At 42.2% G+C, this 17,192-nt stretch overlaps 2 protein-coding genes across 14 annotated transcripts in view; one reads left to right on the forward strand and one right to left on the reverse strand.

The window, feature by feature from the left end:
* Positions 1 to 8,263, forward strand: part of P2RY14 (purinergic receptor P2Y14) — a 52,283-nt gene extending 44,020 nt beyond the window's left edge. The window contains exons 2-3 of one of the 3 annotated variants that reach the window (XR_009221649.1): positions 2,647 to 2,718; positions 3,939 to 4,011. Coding sequence is in view for 2 of the 3 variants with exons in the window: in XM_058550870.1 (XP_058406853.1) it covers positions 7,228 to 8,241 (1,014 nt within the window). In the remaining variant the exon portion in view is untranslated. Of the gene's footprint in view, positions 1 to 2,646; positions 2,719 to 3,938; positions 4,012 to 7,200 lie in introns of those variants that run through there. The other 2 variants (XM_058550870.1, XM_058550880.1) reach the window with 2 other exon arrangements.
* The window catches only part of MED12L (mediator complex subunit 12L), a 327,766-nt gene that overhangs the window by 198,540 nt on the left and 112,034 nt on the right, over positions 1 to 17,192 (reverse strand). The gene's annotated exons all lie outside the window — the stretch shown is intronic.

Consider the following 17,192-nt stretch of genomic DNA (forward strand, 5'->3'; position numbering starts at 1 on the left):
CACATTCATTTTTAAACACCTTCAGAAACTGGCAAATAAAATGGAGGTTCTCTATGCTGTCCTGCCTGGAAGAACTGAAGGCATCCTCACCTTGCAAACCCTTACAACCAAGATGAAAAACAGGACAGACACGCTCAGAAACACACACGCACGTGCATGCCTTCCCTTAAAAATATTGGCTACAGACCTGGCCCGGTGGCGCAAGTGGTTAAGTGCGCGCACTCCGCTGCAGCGGCCCGGGGTTCACCGGTTCGGATCCCAGGTGCGCACCGACGCACCACTTGGCAAGCCACGCTGTGGCAGTGTCCCACATAAAGTGGAGGAAGATGGGCATGGATGTTAGTCCAGGGCCAGTCTTCCTCAGCAAAAAGAGGAGGATTGGCAGATGTTAGCTCAGGGCCGATCTTCCTCACCAAAAAAAAAAAAAAAACAAAAAAAAACATTGGCTACGTGACTCTTAAAGGCAAGACTCCAGAAAAACGCTGAAGGCCTGAGTGCATGCTCATGCTCACAAACACCCACAGACACGCTGCCTCCACATTCCCTCAGGAGCAGGGGAGAAGTGGCTTGGAGTTGAACAGACCTGAGTTTGAATACTGTCTGATCAAGTGTTAACTGCCCAATTCGACTTCTATGAGGTACTTAACCATTTTACATATCAGTTTCTTCATGTGCAAAATGGGGCAATACTAACTCATTGGCAAGCCTCTATCATGTTACCCAAGAGCTTGGGCAATCCACGTCCCTCCCACACTGTGCCGTCATCTCATGCATCTTGGTGCATGCGCCTCATAGCTCTCTTGTCCAAAACTCCTTCCCTCCCCTTCTTCGCCTGGCTAAAGCCAACTCATTTGTCAACGTTCACTGTCATATGATCCAAGAAGGCTGCCCTGATACCACCATTCCTGAAGCTGGTTTAGGTGCTCGCTCTGGTCCTTTGTCTCTTCCTACCATGAGAGCCCCCTGTCGCACCCAGAAGTACCACTCTGTTCAGCCTCCCCCGAGAATGGGAGCTTCCTAAGAGTTCCCTGTGGCTGATGCTTCTCCACAGTGCCTCACAAACATGTTCTGAGGGATTTAGTGAGCAAATGAACAAAAGCTCTTAGCAAAGGAAGAAAGATCAGGGATCTACATGGAGCCCAAGGCAACAATGTACGTTAAGAAGAAAAGACTTCAACAAGTGGAAAACAACACCAACAAGTGCTGCAGATGTCAGGAAACAGGACAACCGAGAAAAGGGCGATGGATTTGGAAATGAGGTCCCTGCAGCCTAAGAGAAGTGTGCGGAGTGTGGAACATCCTCAGGGTGATGGAGGGAAGTAAAAGGGGCTCATTCTTCTGTGAAAAGAGAAAGTGAGATTCCCACGGCTGAGCCCAGAGAGAGGGTAGGCCAGACGGACCACGAGGAGAGCAGATGAGGGTTAGAGAGCCACTGTGTGAATCTGATAAGGAGCCAAGTAGGAAAAGGGCTTCCAAGAAGTCAAGGGTGGTCAGCTCCTGAGAAAGAACGGTAACTTCTATGAAATCAACAGGCACGCTTGTGATGACTTCCTCCCAAGCAGGTTTACCACCTAGAAGCATAAGACACTGAGCACGCGCCCTGAGGACCCAGTGTTGAGGCAGAGGCAGGACCACAGTCAGGGTGCAGGGAGTTCTAAAACACCCAACCGAGCACGGAATGAGAAAGGCCAGGAGCCTGATGATGGACTGAGAATTAATCAACATTATTGAATAGTATAAAATATTTTTAAAATATAAAATGTCATAAAGTATTGAATAACATAAAATATTACAAACTACGGGACTAAATAAGCAGCCCATACATAAATCCCCTTTCTATCCAATCCATTCTACTTGCTCTGGAAACCATCTAGAAAATCACATATTGACACCAAAAAGGAAAACAGAAAACAAGTTCCACGTTAGGGCAGGGGACATAAAATCAGTAAAACTGAGAAAAAGGCTCCGGTAAGTTTAGACTCGTGCTCAATGATCACACACCTGAACATTTTCTACTGATAGAGGAATCATCTAGGAACAAATATTTATCTCACATGAAAAGGTGTGGGCACCTTGGGTTAAAGCTCAGGAAGTCCAGACTGGAGGCGAGGAGAGTAAACGTCAGATTGCTTTACAAGGACTGAACAAGGAACAGGAAGGGACATGCTCATCACAGGTGGTGGCCGATGAGCCAGTGATCTGATAGTGATCCATTCACCACAGACATTTTTATTTCTAATTATGAAACAGTTCAAACATATAAAAATAAAAGCACAGAAACTACCGTTGGTAACATCAGTGCACCCAATCGCCCAGTGTCAACTGATGGTGATATTTAGGCAGAGTTGTTTCAGAATTTAAGGGATGAAACAGCACAAATACAGCTAGAGCGCAACCACCCTGCACCATCCCTCCACACCCCCGGGGTAAGCACTGTGCTCAAGTCAGGATGCATGGTCCCCGCCCAGGGCACGTTCAGAACGGCTCTGGATCACACATGTTATTCCTCCACAGAGAACTTAATCTCTTTGTTTCGTTTCCAAAGAGAACTCCATAACCTCTGAGGAATATTCTAGGTAAACATAAGATGTTCTTCAACACTTGTTCTCAAATAGATTTCTATAAAATATCTATTTACATTTCCAGGAGACCACAAGGATAGGACTATTATGATGAAATCTGTAATGAATATACTCTGAGAAAGATCCTAGATTTCAGGTATGTCTCTCTTTGAATAGCTTATAGTAGAATTTGCTTTATGACTTGTGAATCTTTTGTTTTGTAATTGAGTTCGACTCATATTTATTGTTATAACTGGTATATTAGTTCTTACTCCTACTTTCTTGGTTTTTCTTTCTGTTTCCCTTTTTTACCCCCTATCATCTGCTGATCTAGATGTTATTTCCTTTATTTTTTTTACCCTCTAGTGATTTGAAGATGTGCAACCTATTTTTATTCTACTATTACTTAGTGTATAAGTAATAGTCTCAAGAAATGTAACTAGAATGTAACTTTTTCCTATCTGGAGTCCCAACTACTGCAAAGAAAAACAAGTTTTTTAACCTCCTCACCAAATATTTATTAAATGTCCCGTGTGCAGGTCTACTCCAGCGAGTCGTCAGGCTGGCAGCATTAATATCACACCCAACTCCAGACCGATGGAGTCTGAGGCCCCAGATAATCTGGATGCCCATTAAAGTTTGAGACGTGTTGGTTTAAAGAATTCAGAAAAGTGACAACCTAGACCAACGCACAACCAAATCCAACCACCGTTCTGCCAAACTTACCCTCTTCCTATCAGAGGACATGGCTTTCAGCTGTTTTATCTCTGCGAAGTCCATGCCTAAGTGTCAGCAGACCAGTGGTGATCGCCAGGGGTGATTTCGCCTCCCAGGGGACATTTGGCAAAGTCAGGAGACATTTTTGTCACAACTTGGGGGGATGGGGCTACTGGTAGGTAGAAGCCAGGGATGCTGCCAAACATGCTACAATGCAGAAGGCAGTCCTCCACAACAAAGAATTGTCTGGCCCAAAATAGCAGTACTGTGAAGGTTTTTAAGCAAAAAACAAAAAAAATCCTGCCTATGATATCCTGGCTAAAATGATCAATTGTTAACTTCAGTAATTTAATAAACTGACGAGCATCTGTATCCATGGGGGAAAAAAAATAAACCAACAACTAAAAACACTTACCATCCAACGTGCTCAAGTACAGAGTTTATAAGGTTCCCACAGGAGCTCACACCAAATCCATCATCATAATATTGACACCCAAGACCAAGTACAGTAAGACACCAGATGCACATGTTGAAATATTTCACAATTATACAGACTCAATTTAACAAGCACGTACATTGCTACCATACACACTTTTCCAGTAAAAACATTCTGCTGCTCATTTAACTTAATTAATTCTTTGTTTTTCTCCTACAAGACAGATCATTAGGGAAGAAACACTTTGGCTACTTCAAGATGACAAGCATTCACTGGGCTAAATTACTTCATTGAAAGGAAACCTCATATTATACAAAAATTTGTTAAAGGTAATTGAAAAAACCCTCCAGTATTATCAAGAGCTTTGTTAATTTCATCAAAACGTTATGAAGAAATCATTTCTCTTCTTCAGAGAAAGTAGAATTATGGCACAGTTAGAATGGTGGAAGGTGGTCCACATATAAGAGAAAAATAGGTCCCTGTGTAATTACACAGAAGGTGACTAATGAACTCAGGCCAACTAGGCATCTTTCTATTAAGATGAATGTACTCCTAGAATGAGCAGTGCCTTGTATGGCCCTGTATCAATTAAACTCTGCCCAAAGGGAGAGCCCTGAGCTTATATGCAATTCTCTACGCCTTGAACACACAGAGCAGCACAGTCCTAAGACCTTACGTTGCGCCAATGCTGAGGTGCACTCACTATCTAGATCACATGATCTTCGCACTGATATTCTAGCTGTGCAAAACATTAAGAGAAAGTGATTCATATGCTCCCATTACAATTTAATAGCTGTCTTTTGGTCTCATACACCCCATTCCATCATATCTTTAATTATGTTACCAAAGACCCAAAGAGATAGCAGATATAGACTAAAACACCTCATGTCATTTTCTTCTCCTGTACCTCCACCTGTGCAACAAGAAGAGTTCCACCTAAAAGAAGCTGAAGATGTGCTCTGTTAAGGCCCCCTTTTTATAATTTATTTAATTTTTTCCCCCCAAAGCCCCAGTAGATAGCTATATGTCATAGCTGCACATTCTTCTAGTTGCTGTATGTGGGACGCGGCCTCAGCATGGCCGGAGAAGCGGTGCATCGGTGCGCGCCTGGGATCCGAACCCGGGCCGCCAGTAGCGGAGCGTGTGCACTTAAGTGCTAAGTCAAGGGGCCGGCCCAAGGCCCCCTTTTTAAAAAGTTTTGCCACATATAGAAACCTTTCTTAAAAGTAGTCTCCAGAATTTAGGGGGCATTGTTTACATTGCTGAAGCCTCATGGTTAACATAATGACCACTTTCACTACAGAAATTCAGAGATAATCTCAGAAATAACTCTCGTGGGCAGGGCTGGGTGCACGTCCACAAACCAGCTCACCAGAATGCCCACTTTTTCAGTTGATCATCATCCAGAGGTCCTTTTCTTTCATTTTTTTTTTTTTCCTTCCACTGCCTGTCTCTCATCTTTAAGGGGCTGGAGCACGCTGCTTAGAAATAATGAATCAACTGAGAGCCTGGGCCAGGGAAGGGAGGGTTGCTGGGTCACACCAAGACAGTCTTTGTTTTCTTTCTGATTCATTTGGTTCTTATTTATTTCTTGTATAAAATCAGCATCAGTATGTGACTATTTCCTCCACCTGTGAAACGACCTGAAGTTTCGGTAGGTCCTTTATCAAGACATTAAATCATCTCTGTACTAAAGACAAGGAGAGGAGACTGGGTAGGTGTTACAAGGTCAAAGTGACACATGTCTCGGTTATGATTTCATCCTGTTTTTCACCCACCATATATTCCTGCCTTTTGGTCTCAATATATAACTGGCCTCACCTGCTGTAGATGTGTTACAATAGCTCCGTTTTCACACCTCTCTCGATCCTTATCACTGTAGAAAAGGCCACCACGCTCTGAGACATCAAGACCAAGTACAGTAAAATATGTACCTGGAGGACACAATGCCCAACCATCAACTCCCCTGCTAAAGAAAAATATTGAAGAGCTTGAAAATTACTACCAAAATTGTCTTGGATTTACCTTTGGCTCATGACTCATGCACGCAGAGTGTCCAACCAGACAGCCTCATAGCAGCAGCAACACCCTGCTTCTCCCCCAGCCAGTATGCCCCAAACCTTTCCATCCTACAACGGAGACTCTTACCTGTGACTGCTTAAAATAGGCCAGAACAGAGCAACGGTCCAAGCTCAGAAATCATGGAACTACAAGGAGGCAGAAGGGTTCAGGACAGCAGGAACTCATTGCTGGAGGTGGAGGAAGCAGGGATCAGACCAAGGAGGGACTGCTGGTAGCTCCGTGTTACGGAGTTAGGACTTTATCCTGGGGGCAGGGAGCAATCACTAAGGGTTTTAAGCAGGATGTTGATATTGTGTACAAGACAGGCAGTAACATTTGCTTTGATGTATCAAATAATCTTTCAAAGAAGTTCTAATCTTTCCTGTGCCCTAAATCAGTATGTCTGACATCAGTGAAGAATATACAGGATTCCCTAACAGAAGAAGGTTCTGGGTAATAGCTAGGATAGCATTGTCCAATAACAATATGATACAGGCCACATATGTAATTTTAAATTTTCTAGTAGCCACATCCTTAGAAAGTGAAATTAACTGAAATTAGGATTAATAATAGATTTTATTTAATGGAATATTCCTAAAATATTATTTCAACACATAATCAATATTTAATATCTTAATATTAAGATATTTTATACTCTTTTTTTCATACTAAGTCTGTGAAGTTCATTGTGCATTTTATACTTACATCCCATCTCCATCAGGACTGGCCATATTTCAAGAGCTCTACAGCCACATGTGGCTAGTGGCTACCAAATTGGACAGTGTAGACCTAGAATGTACTTTGGGAAGCATTTCTCAGAATGTTTAAGGTACTTTTACCATTTGTGTTTGTTTTCTAATTTATAAGAGTAATGCAAATCTGTTTTTCAACGAAAAAAAGAAAAACAGACTATCTCAATATTCAAAGGTATCCACAATCCCACACCAAAAGCACCAGTTACGTTTGGATGTGTATGCTTGTAAGACATTGTCCACAATATATGTAGGGTCTGTGTCAATAGCTCTTAAACCTAAATACTAAACAGAGTTCTGAAAATGAAACAGATTAATTCTCTTTTTACAGTGTTATTACCTTTCAAGACTATATTTAAATGAGCATGTCCTAGAACTTTGGAGTTTTACAGGAAACCGTTCTCACTTGAGGAGAACGCTGATCTCCACGATTACCTCAGTTCTCAGACAGTCCTGTGTTCTCCAATTTTTCTTTCCTGTCGTCTCTATTCTTCCCTTTTCAAAAGGAAGGAGGGAGGGAGAGAGGGAGGGGTACCTTACTAACATATAGCAGAGACTTGGCTTCAAGAACTTGGCAGGTTCGACTGTATCCACTGCCCCTTGCTTCATCACACGGCAAGTGACATGGAGGCCATCGGTGCCCTCTGAGTAACTGTGTCACGTCCTGTTCCAGGCCTCGCCCTCGGGAAGCGACACAGCGATGAATTCCAGCACCGCACAGCCCCCCTCGAGGTCCTGCCCCTGGGACCCCTTCATAACTCAGCGAATCATCCCTGCGCTCTACCTCGTGGTCTTCGTGGCAGGCATCCTGCTCAACGGCGTGTCGGCCTGGGCCTTCTTCTACGTGCCCAGCTCCAAGAGCTTCATCGTCTATCTCAAGAACACCGTCGTTGCCGACTTTCTGATGAGTCTCACCTTTCCTTTCAAGATTCTGGGTGACTCGGGCCTGGGCCCCTGGCAGCTGAAGGTGTTTGTGTGCAGGGTCTCCGCGGTGCTCTTCTACGTCAGCATGTACGTCAGCATCGTGTTCTTCGGGCTCATTGGCTTCGACAGGTACTACAAAATCGTGAGGCCGCTGCGGACGTCCTTCCTGCAGTCCCTGAACCACAGCAAACTCCTGTCGGCGATGGTGTGGGTGCTGATGCTCCTTCTCGCTGCCCCCAACAGCATCCTGACCAACCGCAGCGCCAGGCAGGTGACGCACATCAAATGCGTGGAGCTGAAAAATGTCCTGGGCCTGAAGTGGCACAAAGCCTCCAACTATATCTTTGTGGGCATCTTCTGGATTGTGTTTCTTTTGTTAATCGTCTTCTACACTGCTATCACGAGGAAGATCTTTAAGTCCCACCTCAAGTCCAAAAGGAAATCCATCTCGGTCAAGAAGAAATCCAGCCGCAATATATTCAGCATCATGTTCGTGTTTGTTGTCTGTTTTGTGCCTTACCACATCGCCAGAATCCCCTACACGCAGAGCCAAACAGAGGCTCATTACAGCTGCCGCTCAAAAGAAACCTTGCACTACGTGAAAGAATTCACTCTGGTCCTGTCGGCTGCAAACGTCTGCCTGGACCCCATTATTTATTTCTTTCTCTGCCAGCCATTTAGAGAAATCCTATGTAAGAAACTGCACATCCCATTAAAAGCTCAGCATGACTCAGACACTTCCAAGACTAAAAGGGGAAACACACTGCATGAAAGCACGGACGCTCTGTGATTTCCCACCTCCTTGCAAATAAAGCCCATGTGTACATACTGTAATCTTCAATTACATACTAAGAGGCACAAATAAGAAACGTGCCCGTGATCCTAAGTATTATCTGTAAGCATTACTGTCCAATTTAGTACAAGAATAAATTAAAAAGGTAAGTTCCCATGCTTTTTTGTGACATCAAGGAAAAAAAATAATACATACATTATTCAATCTTATTTCATCAAAATAGAAGGTTTAAACTTACAATCACTAGTCTGGTCAGTTAATGTAGAACTTTAAATAGCAAATAAAGAAAATAGGAAGCAAGATAATTCACAGGGGCATCTTCCTTCTCTAAACATAAGAATTAAGTTAGTGAGTTATGCGATTTTTCTCAACAGGGTCATTAAAGACCAACTTACCAACAGGCACAGTTTGACAACGGACGAGAGGCCTGTTCGTAGTGAACAAGTCATGTTTTCTCCGATTTGAAGGAGCAGGCTAAGCAGACGCCCAGAAAATCGCTTAAGAAATCTCGTACTGATTTATCGTATGGTATTTCAAAGGAAAGCAGATATAAATTATGTACTTTGCAATAAAAAATGTAATTTTTTCTGATAGCATTTTGAGGATGGTATAAGACACATTTTAAATGTTTTATATGAAGACTCGTTAAGCCACTTAACGGACCTGAGGTATTGGTGTTAGAATATTTCTAAGTGGACTCTACTGAGCGAAGCTAGATATCGGCATGTGCTGCCAGCAACTGCCCCTGTTCAAGGGTATGGGAAAAAAGTAGGATGACTAGGCAAAGACACACATACACAGAGGCTGGCAATAGACAGTATTCTCTAGGGGTGGGAGAAAGTAATTTTCTTGTAAAGGAAATGTACGTAATAAAAAGAAAATCTAAAATTTACAATAATAAAGAAATTACACATAAAATGAAAATTTACATACTATATTTTCTGGAAAACAGATGAATTTAATATGTGGAGACATGGTTGCTGGCTTGTAAATTATCATAACTAATTCTTTATCTGCTATTAACTGGCTAGAAGTCAGTCAGCTCAGCTTTCCAATGTGCTCAAACATTTTTGTAAGTCATGTTTATATATATTTCATGCTTTACTGTATATGTACTAATAAAGAAATTATTTTTAATATTGTTGATTTTTTCTTAATTAAGATATGAGAAAACATTCCCAGATTTCCTCACAGTCAAGACATGGGCAATTTCTGTAATACGGTCAATTATGCATGCTAGTAGAAGAAAGTTACACAGAGAATTCGAAAATTCTATTTGCCACTGACTTTTCAAAATAAGTATTCCTATGCTCTAAGACCTCATCAGATTTTAGGCAAAACTCAGAAAACAACCTTAAATTGAGGAAGAGCCAGGGAGGTTTTCACACTCCCTGTCCACCTTCCACCCTCGTAACAGCTCCCTGCTTCCAACTCTAGGTCAAATATCCTCTCTCAAAAAGAACAAAACCGTCAGCCTATGCTATACGTGCCAGGCAAAACTAAGCCTGCTGTGTTTGTTTGGCTAAATATATTTGCAAAAGAAATTGGCTGTCTCTCTTCTTCCCAATTTCCATTAGCCAGGACAAATTAGCAAATACTGGAGTTTTATATTCCCCCTACTGGGCTACGGGAGAAAATGGAAGTAGAGAGAATACAAGGAGCCCCTAAGTAATGCCTCCAGACCCACTGGGCTAAATAAAGCACATCGGTCAAGTGCAAGTCACGATTTCTCAGGAAACAACACACAGGGCAGATAAGGATACTGTGAAGCAAGAATGAGTAAGAGTCGCTGCATACGAGAACTTGCAGGTCCAGGGCTACAAGACAGCGTGAAGTAGAGGAGCAAAGGCAACACTGGGTAGGCCCAGAAACTTCTCTAAGATCACCAGGACTGTTTTTTTTAAACTACTTTGTGGAATAATTTATTTCTTTTCTATAGCTAGTTTATAGATAAGGTTTATAATATATATTTACTACCGATAAAGTAATACAACATTGAATCCTTTTGTATAAGCAGAGCTATGAAATGGGTAAAGCCTTCTGAAAACTGGCATATAGAAAGGGAAATCTTCCTTTCATTAAAGTGGTTCTTTTGGGGGACGTCCTGTCATGAAATGGCAATCCCACGTGCCACTGGTATCTCACAGAGAACAGGGGACCAGAAGGAAGTGGTGACTTTTACTGTTGAAGCCCACATAGCACCAGCTCTCTCCCACCTCAGACTCACAAACCCTCATGGTGCTGTTTACCCAATAGGAAATCCCACGTCATTTTGGGGGGATGATCTGTTATGTTTGTAATCTGCACGATAGTATCTCTTGATGTTACAGATACTTTCTGTATTAACAAAGATACTTTTTTTTTTTCTTTTTCTCCAGAATCAAAGGATATAGGTGGTGGTAAGAGGGTTAAGCTCAGAACAGAACTAATGGCACATACTCTACTTCCACCATCAAGTAGAGGCAAAGCTTAGCATACGGGTGTTTTCAGCAGTTTCTGGATTAACCTTTTGGTGAAGGCAATGTATCAAGATTTTCTCATTTGTAGGTGATAAAAACAATACAACTAAAATTGGACTCACGCAATAAAAGGGATGTGTTGGCTGACAGACCTCAACACCCAAAGTCGTGGGTATGGTTTTAGTTAAGGGCTGACGTGAGGCCTCCACTGATATAACCAGGGCTGGGTTTGTAGCATTTCTCCAGCCACCTTCCTTGGTGCTAGTTTCAACTCATAGGAAGCTGCAGGCTCTTCTTTTGTGGTAGCAAAATGAAAGCAGCCCTTCTAGCCTTCACATCCTCACAGCCAGCCCTCTAGAGGATTTCTTCAGAAATGTGCAACTTGCTCTCATTGGGTCATACTGGGTCACGTTCCATCCCAGCCTCCGGCCAGCGGAATCGGACATGCTGATTGTCACCATGGCCTGACCCTGATGTTGGGGACAGAGTGGACTCTGTGATAGCATATGGCCAAGAACAGGGAAAAGTGAATTTCCCAAAGAAAAAGTTTTGCTTTTATTGTTGGGCAAAGAGAGTATGGAGGCTGCGGAGACGACCAACAAACGAGCACTAGCGATGACAACATTTTGTGAAAGACACAGCAAGGTTCTGACATCTCCATGGAGAGGCTTCACGTGTAATCTTTTTGTATGATTATGATCTCTCTGTTTCTTGATTCTTCTTTTCTCAAGAGTTTATTTTATAAAAACACTTTAGAATATTTTTGTACATAGTTGAATCAATTATGCATCAAAACAGAAACTTGGTTCAGTTAAAACATAAGGATTCCCGTTACCCAGGGATCTTTAGTCCAGTCAAGAGCCACTTTTGAACACCTTTCTATTAGATTTCTGCATTCCACATGTTGTAAAGCAGCTGTTGGCATATCACATTTTTTTTTTCCTGAGGAAGATTCGCCCTGAGCTAACATCTGTGCCAATCTTCCTCTATTTTGTCCATGGGTCGCCACCACAGCATGGCTGCCAACAAGTGGTGTAGGTCCACACCTAGGAACCAAACTCATGAACCTAGGCCACCAAAGTGGAGCGCACCAAACTTAACTACAACGCCATGGGGCCAGCCCCCACATTTTCTTTGAATTGCTGCCACAGCAATTAAAAATTTTGTGACTTAATGTGTTTCAGAGACACAGAGAGACAAGTTGCTGGAGCTAAGGCCCTGCCGGCCTCCTGGATGAGGAGGATAAGCTCTCCGCTCACCAGCATCCTCAGCCTTCCCTACTTCCTACTCTCTTACAACCACATTTTCATTGCCTTCTTTGCCGCCACAGGTACCTGAGTTTATAAGCCATGCCGGGCACCATAGCACTTGGGGACCTACAACTATAGCTTTATCGACAAAAGGATCTAGAAAATGTCCCCTGTGGCCCAGCTGCTCTCCAAAGCAGTTCCACGGTTGACAGGGAATATGAGAAGCTACTCCATTCCTACCTCCCCCACCTCTAATGGAAGCTGGGGTACAGGCACGGAAGGGGCATTACAGAAATAGGCCCCTCTCAACAACAACAAAATTTATGGAGTATTTTCATTGATAAAGCTTATGAGACTACTTGTTACTTTTTGAAGGTGTTCGTTGTATAATTCAATGACTTCTCTCATGATCGTAGTTAAGATCTCCTCCCAATCCACCTCACCTCACTTTGCAAACACTATCTTCAGTGCTTTGGGGACCTGCAATGCAGGACCTTGGACCTGGGGTCACCTTGTTCCACTCCCAGCCTCCAGGTGGCCCCAGCTCTAATGCACAGGGTATCATCAGTATGCCAGGGGAAGCCCAGAGCTACACCACTGCCCTCTTCCCTCCCAAATCCCACATCATTGGTGACCTGCTAAACCTCCCCCCAAAGTGCAGGACAAAGTCTTAAGGATTTACTTTCCTATCCTTCCATCTCTTGACATAAAAGGACACCACACAGAAACACAGCTCTTATCATCTCCATACTTTATCTCATATTACTTAAAATAATTTCTTGATAATCCCTTTTCTAAGCTAAAAGATTCTCTATGTGTAACTTGCAGCGTTTTTCAAGCTGTTAATTATTTATGTTCTACTTTAAACCATTAGCTTTCTGAAAGGACACCAGCTCTCTCTGATATCTTACTGACTGAAATGAGAAGTTAATCCTCATTTTGTTTGTACAGTAAAAGCCAATTTCAACTCTACATCAAATTCAAAGAAAAACATGCCACTATAAAAATAAAATAAAAAAACTTGCAATGTCATGATGAAGTATATTTTCCTATCTGGTTGATATTATGAAGTAGTATATTTTCTCATCTGGTTGACATTATGAAGTAGTTAGGGGAATAAAAAGGAAAATGCTATTTTTTAATAAAAAGCAGCATTTCCATCAATCCTATTCAAAATAAGAGTGTTTACAAAGTTACATGCAAAATGTCCTGGTTATGACTGATAAAGCACTGAGGAATATTTAATAACTAAATGAAAAGGAATAAAACAAAAGGCAATCTACGCCATATCAAATAATGAGGTGGCACTAAAAACAAAGGGAGCCAATAAACCAAATTCACCTTTCTACCTGCAAACCCCATTCCTCCTCAGCCTTCAGTTGGCTCCCGTCCTGGCCCCACACCCCCACACCCTGATTCCACCTCTGCAGTGGCTCCCAGCCACCAGTCTCTTCCCATCGAGTTTCAGGTCTTCATTGTGTCTCACCTAAAACGACTGCAATCATCCCTCCCTAATTACTTGTCTTCCACTTTCTCCCCTAAACCCAGTGCACTCCCAGGTCCGCCGATTCACTACTAGTACCACTGCTGAACTGACAGCTGCTCTCCTCACGTGACTTTCCTGAGCTCTCCACTGCTCGCTTATCAGAGCATCCAAGGTTGACCAAATTGATCCATGATTTGGCCTCGGCCTCTCACTCCAAGCACCCAGATGGCCTCAGAGTCCCCAGACACACCCCCACACCCCAGCCACCTGTGTTGTCCCCCAAGCGTGCCACCATTCACTCATGTCTCCCCGGACCCCTTAGCCAGACAGGCTGCGCGTCCTGGATCCCCGCAGCTTCTGAAAGCCAGCAGCAATCTGCATGGTTGCAAGTCCTACATGTTCCTTACCGACCTTCCACACTGCAACCTTCTGCGGGTAACAAGAATATGCTCTAGGATGGGAGCTGAAGAGGCAGCCTGCAGGCCATAAATATTCCTTCTTAGAATTTTTCTTAACTACCTGATCAAAAAATCAAAGATTCACATGACAAGGGAAAGGGAGAATTTCTCCAAAGAACCTTGTTCTGGAAAGTAACAAGAGAGGTCATAAAAAAGTTCTAAGCTTTAAAAATGCGTTACTCATAATTTCATAAGAAATGGACCATAACCGCTCACACGGAAAAAAAAAACATGAACTTCAGGGACTAAAAAGAAACAAGATAACCTTTAAAAAGTTCTTTTTTAGGGATGTCCCCCCTATTAATTATTTTATAACCATGGATCAAAGAGCACAGCCACACCTCACAACTGAAAGGTAAAATGGACTCTGTGTTGACCCCATAACACTGCACACTCAAGAAAGAAGCAGAAACCCCAAAGGATGGGCGAGGGGAGCGACAGGAGCACACTCTGCCACTCCTGCAACCGGGTCCACCTCCAAGAACGGGCAAAACATCTCTGCTTCAAAACACTTCCAGATTTTCACTCCCTATTTCATTAAAGAGGGAAAGTTGAAGTCTGAGGCAGAGTTGAAGTCACGCACAAACAGCAGCCTTCTGGAAGCTCTATGTCTGCACCTCCTCTGTCCAACCACGCCCATCACTCAGACTGAAGCTACCAATCTCAGAGTCAGGAGAAAAAGCTTTGGATGAATCCAGGTGGGAAAGAGGATCACGTGTTTTAAAAGACTTTCAAAACTCAAACCTAAAGCATAGCGGGTCCAGAGAGAAGGCTGACCCACAGCCACACAAGCTGCTGGAGAAATGTCTTGACGACTGCCATTCACTAACCAACGAACAGAGCACTTGCCCAAAGATCATAAAAAGCTTCGGGATACAAACTCTTTTGACTTGAGAGCATCCTGAGCTGCAAACTCCACAGGAAGAGTGGAAACAGTGGTCCCACTGCCCAGCGGCTCTCAAATTCAAATGGCTGTAAACATTAAATGGGGGGTGGGGGGGCCCGGGCTGACCTGCTGGCCTCCTTCGTAACCACTGTTTCCATCTGACGCTTTCATTATAAGAAGCATAACTAAGTGCTGGGACACAGGAGTCTAACCATGCCACTCTGGGCAAGGCCTTAATCCCCCATGCCTCAGTTTCCCCATCTGTAAAGAGAGGAATCTCATACACCTCGTGTATTTCTTTCAAGAAAATAAATTCTCAGACCCGTGTCTGGCTATCGCAGTGGCTACCTACACCAACATTCATTTTCCTCTTTCTCCTTAGTTCCAAAAGGCTACCATGCTATGTTTATTAAAAAGAAAATTTTAAGAATGTTAAACATTAAAAATGATACTTATACTGAAATCCTGTTGTTTGGTATTTGTGTTCAATAAAATCAAAAGCATGATTTGTGTGGATAGGGGAGTTGACTACAAAAAGATTTTCTTTCTCAATTCATGGGGCAATTTAGCTTCTCTTTTTATTTTGAACGTACAAAATATCCATTAAAGTAACTAATACGTCATTTCTTAAACAAAAAGTAGGGCCACAACCAAGGTGAGGGAAAAATAACTTCACCTCACCTCTTCCCCTTGGGTTTCTGAAACACTAGGCTAGTGATGACACGCTATTTCCTAGAACACTAATGATACACACTCTGACAAACATTTGTCCTTAATGAAATGGACAGAAAGAGGTGACTTATGGAAATTCAAATGGAACTCATATTAAAAACAAAAACAGGGCCAGTAGCCAAAAAAAAGCCTATTTCCCCTGTGAATAAACTTCCACAAAACACCTGGTTGCCTCAAGATCATTCTCAAAAGGAAGAACGTGGTTCAAGTTTCACTATTAAAAGACTGGTTTCTCACTATTCCAGAAAGGAAATAGAACACCTAGGTCCAAGATACTGCAGCTCTTTTATATCTGGCAATCCAGACACAAAAACTGCGGCCTTAGGGGAGTTTTAAGAACAGTTGAATGTGCTTCTTAATTCTGTCTATACTCCCCAAGTGAACAGGGAAGTAAACACACAAATATGCCTACCTAAAAAAAGGAAAAAGAAACTTTACCAAAAACCTTTGTTCTAGTTTTCCTTCACACCACATTAAAACCACACACCACTCAGTTGGCAGTCAACGCCATCTCAGCAGATTCTCTCCATCTCAGCAGATTCTCTCCACCTCACTCTCTCCATCTCATCAGATTCTTTCCATCCCTCGTGATGTAAACCCTGATCACAAAGGCTCACTCACTTGACCATCTCTAAGTGTGTCTTTTCTGAAGTGGGTTTTTCAGTGAGTCCTACCCAACAACAACGCACACAAATCTTAAAAGACAGATCACTTCCTGGCACTATTATGATGAAAGTTAACATTGGTTCTTAACAAAAAATCAAATACAAAGTATGAGAAAGATTTAGGTTTTTTCCAATAATTTAATAAGTGAATATATGTAAAAAGTCTTCCCTGCAAAATAATAATAATTACATGAATTTGGAAGAACACCAGACCATCTGAAATAAGTGGCCACTACCATCATCAGCATCCTTACACTATTTTTTTCAAAAATTCCCTTAGACTCTCCCTAAATTCCCTCTAACTTGACATTTCTCATATAGTCTTCTGAGAGATTTTTCTCTCTAAAAGCGAATACCAAAAGGGATTCATTTCAGATTCTGGAAAGGTTTCTTCTGACTTTTTTCTTTTTATCTGGAAAACTAAGTATTATTAGGAGAAAAAGAAACAAAAGGAAAGAACCTACCAGGCCAATGAAGCAATAAAAGAACCAGACTCCACCTGACCAGGCAACAGTTTTACATAAAAAATCAACTTTGGACCAGCAGACCTAGAACTCTCGAAAATATGCTTGAGACATGAGCTCATATTCTCCTTTATAAAAGCTACTCTTACACAAGAAAGATAACACAACAAAGCCAATTGATGACGTGGATGAGACAGCGACTTTTTATAAAGTCCCTACCATGCTGGGCTCCATTCAGACACTCAGTAAACATCTGCTCGCCCACCGGCAGAATGAACAACTACCCAAACAATTTCAATGCACACTAGAGGGTCCCTTTACATATAACCTATTAATTACTAAATGCCTGTCTCAATTCATTAAGCTGTTTGGGCCAAACTGACAAATGCTCATTGCAGGTCTACTCCCATAACTTAGAAAAACAGATCCAATATATTCTTGAATGAAAAAACTACAAACTATAAAACAGTACATACAATATAATAACATTTTTCAAGTGGGTATATATACACATAGAAAAATTTTAAAACATATGCACCAAAAAAATG

The sequence above is a fragment of the Diceros bicornis genome, chromosome 2 (assembly GCF_020826845.1).
Source record: "Diceros bicornis minor isolate mBicDic1 chromosome 2, mDicBic1.mat.cur, whole genome shotgun sequence".
Taxonomy (NCBI): Eukaryota; Metazoa; Chordata; class Mammalia; order Perissodactyla; family Rhinocerotidae; genus Diceros; species Diceros bicornis.